This window comes from Ptychodera flava, chromosome 4 (genome assembly GCF_041260155.1).
Source record: "Ptychodera flava strain L36383 chromosome 4, AS_Pfla_20210202, whole genome shotgun sequence".
NCBI lineage: Eukaryota > Metazoa > Hemichordata > Enteropneusta > Ptychoderidae > Ptychodera > Ptychodera flava.
This window is the reverse complement of record NC_091931.1, coordinates 13,182,199-13,195,247: the sequence shown is the minus strand read 5'-3', so window position 1 is coordinate 13,195,247 and position 13,049 is coordinate 13,182,199. Positions and strand designations below refer to the sequence as shown.

General features: G+C 38.7%; 1 protein-coding gene across 26 annotated transcripts in view; it reads right to left on the bottom strand.

Moving 5' to 3' along the window:
- LOC139130926 (pericentriolar material 1 protein-like) overlaps positions 1-13,049 on the bottom strand; it is a 48,967-nt gene that overhangs the window by 31,500 nt on the left and 4,418 nt on the right. For 12 of the 26 annotated variants that reach the window (XM_070696748.1, XM_070696741.1, XM_070696747.1 and 9 more), the window contains exons 4-17: positions 10,228-10,347; positions 9,501-9,542; positions 9,097-9,249; positions 8,693-8,824; positions 7,866-8,171; positions 5,096-5,188; positions 4,749-4,950; positions 3,708-3,925; positions 3,149-3,284; positions 2,431-2,566; positions 1,811-1,975; positions 1,266-1,323; positions 825-1,033; positions 375-578 (exon numbers count right to left, since the gene is read on the bottom strand). In XM_070696748.1, coding sequence (XP_070552849.1) covers positions 375-578; positions 825-1,033; positions 1,266-1,323; positions 1,811-1,975; positions 2,431-2,566; positions 3,149-3,284; positions 3,708-3,925; positions 4,749-4,950; positions 5,096-5,188; positions 7,866-8,171; positions 8,693-8,824; positions 9,097-9,249; positions 9,501-9,542; positions 10,228-10,347 — 2,174 coding nt within the window. The remainder of the gene's footprint in view (positions 1-374; positions 579-824; positions 1,034-1,265; positions 1,324-1,810; positions 1,976-2,430; positions 2,567-3,148; positions 3,285-3,707; positions 3,926-4,748; positions 4,951-5,095; positions 5,189-7,865; positions 8,172-8,692; positions 8,825-9,096; positions 9,250-9,500; positions 9,543-10,227; positions 10,348-13,049) is intronic. The other 14 variants (XM_070696756.1, XM_070696757.1, XM_070696754.1 and 11 more) reach the window with 7 other exon arrangements.

Here is a 13,049-nt window from a genome sequence, read left to right as displayed (position 1 = left end):
AGCCCCTACTTGGATGTTTATTGAAATTAAGACAATTGACATATGCATCTGTAAAAACTTCTGCCTTGCTCTAAGAAAACAATCCTCTGTAAAGCACCCAGTTTGTTAACAGCTCGTTTCTCTTTGGCTTGTTTTTTGACTTGATAAGTGATATTTAAAGTCATTACAAAAATTACCAATGTCATTTCTGCCCTACATTTCATGCTGGGAGTCTTTACATGGTCAAACATATATGTGAATACACATTTGACAGAACAATCTTTTGTCGTCTCACTGATCAATGCATGAGATGAAGTGCCCTTATTAAAACAAGTCATCAAGATTTCCCTAAAAGCAGAATACAGTGTAGTTTGTTTGCCAGTTCGTATTCTTACCTTGTTTTCTCATCAACTTTTCCCTGCCCAGAGAGTCTCCTGCCTCTAGCATCCAAATCATAATCAGCTGCAATGTCTCCATCAATACTAGCAGCGAGTTCTGCAAGATCATCTGGCAGAGCCTCGGCAGCTTCAGGTGTCTGCTGCACCATAGCTACCAGTTCCTGCAATCTCCTCAGTTTTCTCTTGGCTGCCTTCAATTTTCTGTATATGGAAAGTGGCAGAGAGAAAAAATAACTGAATGATTTGAGAACTGTTCAAATACAAAGACTGCACAAAATGAAATCAGTGTAATATAAAGAGCCAACTCACGATACAGTTCAATTTTTACTCAGACAAACAACTGGTGATTTTGAAATGGGTCAAATCACTGGAAGGATCGCAATCACTACAGGATAACAAACTCTAAACACCACGACCAATTTCTGATATAAAGCAGAAAAGACTTACTTGACTTTCTCCTGAATTTCTGGATCATCACCCCACGCACCAAGCAATGAACTGTGATTGCTCTCGGCTTCCTCATTTTCACTGTCACTCTTGTCGCCAGGGTTACTCTCATTTCCATCAACCATATCCTCAGTCTCTTCTTCCTCCTCTTCATCTTCTTCTCCATCATCACTTCGCTGCTGGGACTCTCCCCTGGTGCTCTCAGATATCTACAGGTGTGTCAAGATTCATTAAACCCATGAGGAATGAAATTACATGTGTAGACACAAAGCACTCGGAAAAATCTATCCAACCTGGAATCAACCTACACAGGAGCAATGCGCAGTATTTAAGACACATGTGAGAGGATGTTTTCAATAACTTTCCAATGTCAGTCCTTTGCTTCTCTACTGTTCTCATCACTTGCTTATTGCTAAAAATATAATATTTAACTTCTCTCACCTCTGATTCCCTTCTGTCCTGTCTTGATACTCGAGTGACATCTTCCCTCTGTAGTTGTCTGTCACAAAATATTCAGAAATATTTTACTCATTGCTCTGTGGCATAAATATTACTGTTAACATACATATATGAAAAGTGTGACACCGACTGAAACAATGCCTGTCTTTTCTAAGAGTAAAATGATATTAATAAGTTGTACAGGTATGCAGGAAGAGTGCATTTAAAAATGTTTGGGAAATCAAAAGCATATAATAGGCTTGTGAATTGGAACAACCTAAGTACAATACTTCAAAAGGCACTCCCTCCCTCCATACTGGTGAAAACCCTTACCAAAACAACGACGACACTGTTACAGGATAATGCATTCTAGTCTAACAAAGATGCCATTGCCTGACTTCTAAGAAGTACAATAATTTTGACTCTGCATTCAAGCTTGCCAAAGCATTTCTGGGAAAAGTATAGCTTCACCCTGACATGGAAATAAACCAAGAGGGTTGATTTTTGTCATCATGGTTACAGAACACAAGGTATGATCTGACCCTCACCTCAGGTTTCTCATCAGGATGGGATCTTCATAGTCAGCCATGGACGATGTCTCCTCTGTGTGTTCATTGGGATTGGGTTCTGAGTGGATAAACTCGTTTCCACTCTGATAGTACTGGACCAGATCACGCAGGCGATTAAGCCTGTCCCTCACTTCTCTCAATTTTCTGAAAAGATGAAATCGGACAAGCGATGGGGTTAGGTACGGAAGTCCTAAACAGAGAATGAAGATTGTACGTATAAATAAATAAAATTTAGATGATTTCTTCCTTCAGTCCATGACACCTGTTACACACCTAATTTCACATATTTTCACAAGTGTCTCACTAGCATGGGACAAGGTGACTATTTTATCAATGCAGTGGTTGACAAGGCAGGACAAGACAAAACATATTGACATGGGAACAGGACTTTTGGAGGACATGCAACTTGTTGAACTAACAGTGCACCGACTACAACATTCTGAGTCAACTCCATTGCCACAGAAGGCAGCTGACTTTTATACAGACTTGTAAGTAGGAATCACTTTTCAGCATAATTTTCCTCTCAACTCTAAACTCCTGTCAGCATTGGTCTGCGGTTCTTCTGGTGCAAAATGTTTTTTAACAAATCTAACACTCACTCCAGCTTCTCTCTGGCTTCTAGAGCATCCAGAAGTTCTTGAGTTGCATCATGAGGAGTCTGATTGGCTGATGCTGTGGCTTGGATCGATTCGTTGATACGCTGCTGGGAGGAGCTGGCACTTGCAGAGTCTGCATCTGATAAGGAGAAAGAGACGTCAACCAAAGTGAACATTACATTTGCCATAGCATACTTCAAATATCTCAAGGAGGCAAAGTACGCAGATGACGATGTATCTCATGTACTGAAAACTGATGACACTCTGGTTCTGTAACCATGTAAGTAGAATCATGTGATCACATCATCCTTTCATCACAATGGTTCTGTCCAATTTTTCTGTTTTCTGCCAGGATGTTGGACCTTTACATTGGGAAATGGGGTGATTCACTCTCACCTGAGGTCTAACTATGGGAATGATACAATTTTTGGGTCGTACATAAATTTGGTAGTTGAAGGGTGAAAATGATGCAGTAGAAACATAATTATCATTTACTTGCACCAAGATTAGGCTTGAAGCAATTACTTTAAAGTTTGTTGGTACACTTGCTAAATGTAACAAACATCTTTGCATCAAGGGTTGGCCATTCTGACACAAAATTAAATCCACTGATTGCTCAACACAAAACATTACATAAATTTCAAATGTGCACAATTACTTTAAGACTCTCAGACAGATTTGGGCCATGCCAATCAAAAACACATGTATGGCTATGACTTACCAAGATTATTCAGTTGCTGATCTCTAAGTGTGTGTAGATGCTGCAGTAAATTGTCCATCTGTTGTTTCTTTTCTTGCAGAGCCTGGAGTTTATCCTGCAATTCTTGGTGTTCACTAGCCATGGCTAGGAGCTGAGACTGAATAGAAAGGAGACAATATATGTACATGGGTCTGTGAAGGGTCAGCAACTTGAATGTTGATGAGATGAAGGTTTGTGGCTCAAAATAAATACTAAATTACTAGACATTTCTTGCCTAACTTTTTGACAGAACGTTGAGTTTCATAATCTGTTTTTTAATGCCAAAAGCATTCTCAACGGTGATCATGTTGAGACCAAACTGTTTTACATTTGTACAGGTTGCATGTACATCTTTATATTTGTACAAATTCAAATTTCCAAGAAAAGATTCATGGCTGACGTTATTAAGTATCAGTTGCTGTGTTACTTCAATTCTTGGATCTCTCCTGTCGCTGCGAATGACTGTGAGTAAAACAGATGGTATCCCCCCACCCCCACTCCCCTTTGAAATTATTGAACATAGACAGACGAACATGCTTACTTCACTTACATCTCTATCCCTCTGATCGGCTGCCCTCGCTGACATCAGCTCCGCTGCCCTCTTCTCTCTGTCCTCGGCCAGCAGCTGGAGCAGGTTGAGCCGTCTTCTCTCCACGTCCAGATCCAGCCCTGGCTCTGGGAGAGAGGATTCAGACTGATCTGTTGTGGTGGCAGTGGCTGTGGTTGTAGTAGCGTCAGTCGTGGAGGTTTGTTGAGATGCTGCAGCATTGTGGGTGGATGGGAGGTGGGAAAGGTGGGTGTTGGAAATGAGGCTGTTTTTAAGCACTAGTTGTGGATCTAGTATGGCTCTAATTGAGTGACCAATACAAAGTTTACCGTTGCCGTGAAATGTACTTTTCTCCCAAACAAAAAGAACATGGTGTGAATTAACTTACGTGAAGTTCTGTTGTGTGATATTAATATACACAGAAGTGCTAAGTGGACATGATTAACAACATAGCGTGACATTTTGTCAATCTGTCTCACCACTACTTTTAAGACATTTGTGTGGATGGTTCTTGCAGTGACAAACCAACAAAGATTACAATTTAAGTAAGAGTGATATCTAACTGATCTCAAGTCCACAAGTTCAAGGTAACTAGCACCAGTGAATGCATCTACAGATTACCAGCCTGGACATGATTGTAGTTAATGAGTGGTGCATGGTATGATGCTCTTCAAGCAATGAGTGTTATCAGTGAGAGTGGCATGTTCAAGGTGTGTTTCAAGCTGTGTGTTTTGCTGGTGTCCATCATTCATTCATGACACTCACATTATAAAACCAATAAAGCTGCACAAACATAAACACAATCTGAACATTTTTGTCAATCTGTGTAGTTGAAATGGGTCGTCTGAAGTCGCTGATTGTTTACAGTATGGTTCAGATTTTGTCAGACATGTCTTAATGAATAGGCTAGTTGAGAAAGACTCTTTGTAATTATATAAATGTTCATAGCATGCAGATTAGTATCCAATATTTCTGCCATAGCAGGGCAATTTTTGTGTCACTGTTGCATGTCAAAAAGAAACACTGGTCACACACCTGTGTCGTCATCTCGGTCTCCCCTGCCCTGGTCCCTCTCTCTCCATCTGACATTGCTTTCTTTGTCCTGGGGTCTTTCCCTGGGTGGCTGCCTATCTCTGTCTCTGTTGTCATCGTGTTCTCTCTGTGTTTCTGCCAGCTGACTCTCAATCTGCCTCTGAAGCTGTAACAGAGACTGCTGTCTCCCTTGCAAGGCTCTAAGCTGTGACAGTAACGTAAAGGACATGTCATTCAAAAACTTTCACTGATTGATATACCTTAGATAATCAGTAGGCATTTCATTGTGTTAATAAATACACAAATAATTGGAGAAACAAACAAACAAACAGACAATAAACGATGTTTACCTCCTCCTGTTGCTTTACCATTTTCTTGAGCAATTCATGCTGTTGACGAAGTCCCTCTAACTCTTCCTGCTGAATGGCTGGATCTATTTCCTCCTATTGAAATGGAAAGTAGTCAGGAATTACCGAGTGAACGGAAGGTAAAGAAACGCAAAAGTGCTTGAGAAAGTTGATGAACTGCAAATGACTGTCAAACTGATGGGATAGTGGACATTAGTAATTACTTGATGCGTCAAGACAAGTTGAACATTGTGTGTTGATTAGCAGTTGCACAAAATCTTGCCATTTTATGCAGTATTCATGGAGTGTACTACTGTTTTCTTACTCCTCTAACCTTCACACCAGCATTTGTCATTTTTGATAGAAGCCACACATTTTTACTTTTATGTCAGGTTTGCTGAATAGGAACATACATATGATGTAAAGACACTCTTTTTTTTGACAGTGTCTCATGAACGCATTTCCCAGTGAGAATGAAAAGTACAGCTAAGAACACGCATACACCAAAAAGTCTTATATCCATATCCGATATTTTGCAACTTGGGTTTTACTACATTTACCCTTACTTTTTTGATATTTTATTTAAACTTGCTGATGAAGATAAAATTAATTTGACTGCACTTCACATTCTAACCAAACTACACAGGACATTATGCAGGCATATCTTGTGTCTCTTATTGCTACACGATGGCTTATCCTGTGTCATCTATTTCAACAGCCATTCAACATGGGGTACATACAACTAAATGGTTGAAAAATGCATGTACCAGTGTGTCTATTGTATACACTATTTCGTCCAATTTCTATGTATAGAAATGTCCATGATAACATTCATCTGATGAGCTTGAAGACTGTGTAACCTTTATTTACTATTTATCCTGCCATTCTGACTTGTGTGAAAATTAAAAGTTCAACAAACTACTGTGTCTCATGGCTGGTTTTCTATAATGATTGCATGTCACACAGATGAACAAATTTGACACACAGGTTGAAATTGAAATTTCTTGTCTGGGCATTTCTGAACTACTTTTACTCTAATTTCATTAAATTCTTCCAAACATCTTGTGATTGGTTTTAGAAAGCCCTTTCATGAGTACCTGGATATTGCATTCACATGGCTGCCTATATCATTAGACCATGTCTAAGGAAGTCTACAATTTTCTTCGTAAAATTTGCAGCAGATATTGAAATTTTACTGTTGGCAAGACTCACAAATGTGTAAATATGTCCTGGAATTTTGTCATCTAAACTTAAAATAATGAGTTGCCGTACAGTAAAAGTGTAAGGGGTCCTTTAAAATCATCCCCTGTACGAGTGCAAATATTTAAATTTCAGTGCACAATTTTAGTTCACTTATCCTTATATGAATGTGCATATACAGTTCTTGGTACATTTTGTATGTCATCTTATATAGTGAAATGCAACTGACATTTTTATTGGTGTGGGATCTTAATATTTGGAGTAGAATATTTCACTTGTATTTCTAGTTTACACTGCATTCCTTGCAGTGAGGTGGTACAAATGTTTACACACGGGACAAACTTGGTGTGAACTTTAAATTTCATGTGATGGGCTTGCAAGCGACAACATGATTGCTTACATACAACTCTTAACCAGAGCAGCGCTTCTGACGTAAATGAATGTGCTCAAAAGCCAGAGTGTGGAAACGACGAGGCATGTATACATTTGTATTATGTAATGTCTTTGCTCAAAATTTGCAATAGTGACCTCTCCAGCAGCCGGTGTCGTGAGAAGACAGCAAGCTCGTTGAGATGACAGAGAGACAGTGGCAGAAGGTATGAATTGACCTTGGTGCAAATGACACACAAAAAATGGATGCTTGAGGTGATCATTAGGATGTGGTGATAGGATTCTAAATCTACACATACAGAGGGAATCGAAGTACACTCGCTGATGACTACCGTTGAAAAAAAAACAAAGAACAAAAGCTGATCTACACACACAGAAAGGGATAAAAAGATAGGCAGTGGGCCTCCAATGCAACAGGGGTGACTTTTGAGAAAGCACAAATCTGACACACAGCGAGACTGCATCGGTTGAGTTTGCCGGCTTTGAACATGCACAAGAAAACTGTCACTTTATCAGATAGAAATGCAAATATCATAAAAGACAAACACACACAAACTTGGGGAAAAAATAATTGAAAACTACGTGCATTACCCTCCACCAACAAGTTATGAATTGTTGGATTCTGACTTGACATGAGCTCAACTAAAGTGATTTTTGGTCGACATGCTTTGAGACTGAGGTGGATTGGGGTATTGGGTAAACAAAACACTGAGATAATGAAGGTGAGGACAGGGAACAAGCATAAACAACAGAAAGATAATGCAAAGATGAAAGACGAAGATGTGTCTTTTGAAAAAAAAAACGAGAAGAAGCCAGTCAGAACATGCAGCATTGCCATTCACCTGTCTCCTTCAAAATAAAAGAATCACAAAAAAGACCAAGACATTTATAATCACATTCACAAGGTAACAACCAAAACCAAACACTGAATCTGTAAAACCACATAAAAAAAGTACCGGTTAGGGTCTCATCACCATCCAAATCCACAAGCATTAATTATTCAAACACTTAAAACCATGAAAAAAATCTTATCACCATGTGTTGGCAGGGGCATGATTTTCTTTTGCTTTCTTTGATTGATTGATTGACTGATTTGTTTTGTCTGTGTGTTGTCAGACAGTGTCAGTGTTCACCCCTGGAAAGATTGTAGGCAAGACCACTGCATCATCCTCTCTCTCTGTACCTCGTTGGTGTCCACGCTGACGTTTTCCACTTTGCTGCTCAGGCTGCTTGCACTGCTAGTCGTTGACTGTGCACTCTTCCATGCAGTGGTGCTGGGAACCAGTGTCTCGTCCAAGCTGGTTTCCGTAGCCAGGTTCAAAGACAACAACGAGCTGGGGTTCAATTCCTCCACGTCGGCGGTCAGTGTAGATTCCGAGGCCGGGTTTCTGTCATCGAGGTCGCTATCTGAGAAGCCATCCTGATCATACCTATAGTCTCCCAACTGGCTTTCTATCTGTGGTCGAGTCCTCATTGTGAACTCCCCTTCCTTTTTTTCCCACAGAACAGCATCGATGAAATGTAAAATTACACACCAAGCATTTTCAAAAATGCAAAGTTTACGTCATTTAGCACTACGGGACTGCCAGCGCAGCCAGCAGAGTAATGCCTCACTCAAAGCTAGCGCTGAAAGAGCAGACTATCTTTTGAAATGCACAGCACACTATCAAATCAATCCAACAGTCATTTGCATAATGAGAACTTCACAACATAAGTAGGATAATACGCCATACATATTCAATGTGAGTTTTTCTATGAGAAGTACAATGTAATTTGTTTAAGTGAGAATGTTGTTGGATAGGATAGGTGTTCTGTTAAATTCTTTTTAGAATTATACTATTTGACTGCACATGTAACCCTAGCTGAGAAAGGAGAAGACTAACTAATTATTCATTTTAATCTATAGAAATTTCAATTTACCTCTTTGAATAGTTAAGTTAGCTATTATAATATTTTTTCAAAATATGCTATGACCAACATGCATCATGCGTAGGTATCTACAGGACTTACTGTTGTTGCCTCGGAGATATCAGACTGTGCATCTATGTTGATGGAAGTGCTTTCTGCTAGAGAGGTGGTGTTAGACTCCCCGGAATTGTTCTCTTGGTTTGGTTGAGCTGCCAGCAAGCCTGGGTCATCAGTCTGCAGTTAAGTAGATGTAAAATGCTCTTAGGGTTTTCATTAACTTTCTGATGGAAACCTTGACCCAAGTTTTATCTGTTTTGAATAATCCTTAACCCCCCGTATTCTTGTACATAGGTTCAACCATCCTACTGAAAACAATAGGACTGTATCAAAGTATGGTGGAGTAAAGGGTTAAATTACAGCTTGCATGCTGATTGATTAGGAACATGCTAGAAATGATGGGAAGGGTGGGGGGGTTACTTGCTGTATTTATACATGGCAATGCTTACCAACATTCTCTGAAGGAGTCCTGTGTATCCCTTTTCTTGATCTTTGAGATGATCTATCAGACGTTCTAGTTTCCGCAGTTGGTCGGTGTTTGTGGCTCTGTCAGTGGAATTCTGAAGGTTGCTTAGCATAGCACTAGCTTGCTTCTGGTAATCCTACAAAGTCATCAGAAAATTCAGGAAATCAGAAGCAATCTCTGAAACTTTCAATCAAAAATCTCTTAAGTTTTCATGTGTAAGTAATTGAAATTCATTGCACCATATTGATTGGAAAAGACACTTAACGCTACTAATCATTCATTTTTCCCCTTTATGTGATAATGGATTATGGCTATTTTTGGAATTGGGTCAAAACTGTGAAAGCAGTGTGTTATCTCAAAGCAAACTTTGTCTTGAAAGCTACTCACCCGTATTTGCATTAGCCTTGCGACAATTTGATTTCTGTCAGGCTGTAAAATAACAGAAAACAAATAGTGAAACAGTGGAAGCCCACATGGTTTTTCTGAGAGCTGATGAACAAACAATGGTGGAGTTAGCCTGTCAACATTATCATAGCATTACCCGTGCACTCAGTTTCAATTACATCTCAAAGTTTCCAATCGGTATGACAGCTTGCAGATTTTTTTGTTTTAGCCACTAAACTCAAGAAATTTTTCGAATTAATCATTTTCTCAAAAGAACTTGATGCTACCATGCTGAATTTCATTAAAAGTAAATTTTCCGTTATACTTGCAGCTCTTCTCAACATTCCATTTGATATGGGTCACGTCTTCAATGCCAATCAAGTCTAAATTCACTAGTTACATGAGAATTTCTTAGATTTAGGGAAACAAAGCACAAAAAAGACTCTAAAAAATTAAACTTGGTAAAAAGAAGATCAAAATTGAAGTCACCAGGAATTTACAAGCTGGTGTTGATAATTTGTTTCTACCTAAATGTTGGAACAAAGATTAAATACATGTCATCTTTTAAGCTGGCAAATCAGTTGAAACATATTTTATTGATACAGACTACAATTAGGTAGAACATATTTATCCAGTAAAGTAAAGGTCGAGAAACATTTTTTGATAGATAAATTTGAAGGATGGTTTCAGACATCTACTGAAAATAAACCAAGTGTAATATTTTACTCACAACATCCAAATCATTCAACAAGTTGCTTTCTTGTGCTTGCAGTGGTTGTAACAGTCTCTGTCTGCTTACGTCTCTTTCATTGTTGGCAGCGGCGTGGGCTCCCTCTGCATCTGTGCTTTGCTGTACAGAGATATACAGACACAAAGGTAAAATGATTACAAACTAATTTTTTTCCAGAGAATTAGGATACTCTGTAAACTGCAGGGCTCGACATAAGCGCTAGCCCACTAGCCCGAGGCTAGTAAATTTTCAAGAGGACTAGTAAAAATGTCTTCGGAGGTAGTCCTGTGGACTAGTGCAATTTTCAAGTTCCGTAGTTGTCCAGGAAAGTTTATCGCTACAAAACTAATGGGACGCCGGGCCACTCATTCGATAAGAATGAACCAAGCCTCGATCATTTATATAAAAATAAACTAACTTTTACCCAAACAAATTGGACAGTGAAACAGTGAAGCAAACTTTATTGATCACCAACTTAAAATGAAACAGTTTACCTGCTACGGAGAATCAAATTGTACTGTACACGCCATAGTAACATGGCCCCGGGAAACATGGCTCAATGCTGAGCATCAAACAGAATTGTCTGCACGTCGTGTATTTTGGTTTGCTTGAAGCTCATCACTTCGCCTAAAAACATGAGCAACCCCACAATTTCGTTCAAACACTGTATCCTTGCCTTTCAAAGAAGATTTTTCTCAAGATTTCTTCAGGGGCATTCCCAAACAACACCTCCGATAGTTCGTAGCCAGCTTGACCCTGCTTTAGAATGCCTCCACATGCTGACCTCCATATATAGTCAAGACCCCTAGCTTGATTGAAGCTGATCTTAAAAAGAGCCATCTAGCTTGCCAAACAGTGCTATGGCAAGTTGCTACTGCTTGTACAGGTGAGGGAATTCCTCACCGATAATAACTTGGTGCTAGCAACTTATTGTTTTGCCATTTTAGTGGAAAAGTGTAAATTATTGGGGCAATAATAGTGAAGTGAACCTTAAAACAGTAGTGAAAAAACAACGTATGAAATGGGTGTATCAGACTGTTGTATCCAATCACTTCTGGGAGTCATTGGTTATTTTTGTGCTAATCACATTTTGTTACCAGTAACTGGCAAAAACTCATAAAAGACACAAGCACATGAAATGGTAAAATGCAACATTTTTACTATTAAAAACAAAATTTTTCACAAACCATTATTACAAATGAGAGGTCCTCCCCACAAGCTGGTCAATTTAAAATGTGATATATGTCAAAAATATGAAGGCACTCCACAGGAACATTTGTGAATGGCTGTATGAATTTCAGTTCTGGAGAAACAAGTCTGTCCCCATTATGAACAAACATGTTCTTTGCAAATTAATGGCGCACTACCTGAGCTATGAAGAATTTTCCAACAAATTCATTCCTACGTCTGATTTTATTCTTGATGGTAATAGGCTATTTTCATGACCTCTCCTCCTACACAGGACATTTCATTCAGGTTATTTTTGTGGTTTATATATGATTCAAAGTTAAACATTTTGCAGTAAGCAAATGTGCTAGTCTTGCATGAAAGTTAGTTATTGGGTTTAAAAACCTTTGCGACAAAAAATATGAGAATGGTCATATACACCTCTTTACAACATGAGAGCAACATTTGGCTTTGCTTGAGCAGGACTAGTAGATTTCATTTAGGACTACTAAAAATGAACTGCTACTAGTCTTCGGGCTAGTGGATGATTTGACCTTGCGTCGAGCCCTGAACTGTCTAAAATACTTTGGCCTCTGGAGCTCTGAGACAATGCTTTTGTTACCGTGATGAGATGATGGACTACAGAGAAGTTTGTTCTAAAAAACATGACAAAAAAATGGGGAAATTCAATAATACAATTTTTGTTACTCCTGGCAGGCTGAACTTTCCTCATAGTTCTCCCTGTAATGAAGGCTTGAGCGTAACACTCTGATGTTAGTACAACATGGTTCAGATGATAGAATGACTCAAAGTACAGAAAACATTAAGACACTTCTTGACAACATCAAGTCACTCATTCATCAGGATAAATGATCACAAAGGTTTACCAGAGTGGTCCAATCCTCACGAGGTAAAGTGAGCGCTGTATTGGTCACAGACCGGTGACAAAATACCAGTATATCACTGGAGGTACCGTTTATTGACTTACACGTACAGATTAGGGAAAACTCATTTCAACCCTTGACACAACTACCTTTCTGTAAAAGTTGAAAGTTTAATCGAACGATTACTATTTGTCAGTGCAACATGTTTTCGTGCACTCTGATTGAAATATATCAATTTTTGGATGATGCAGCATGAAAGGCATTTGGTGTGTCTAAAAGACTGGTGAGAGCTGAAAGACTGGTGAGAGCTGCAGCAATAAAAACAACTGCGCGAAATACCATAACATGGTCATCTACATAGAGAGGTTAACTGTAACCATCAGCTGAATGTACTTTGTATACCGGTTTAGTATTTTTTGTACGTTCCATGGTGTTTAAAGATAAAAATCAAAGGTTAAAAAGTCATTGGCTATCAGTGGAGGATAAGATAATACCCTCATTTAGATGACTGGTTAACCTGACTGATAACAATCATAACATAGTATGCCATGAATTCCCCATTTGAAGTTTAAAACCAAAATAAAATAAAATGCGTATTTTACATGTAGAATTACTACTGAGGATAAACTTTCTGATAGAGAAGAAAAATTTGTGTCAACTTTCTTTACTACAGTAACATAATTCCCTTTTTGACTTTGGAGTATTACTGAAAGCTCTTGTGTAATACAGACTATTTTTTTTGAAAAAATTAAGAATCTTGACAAATATAAA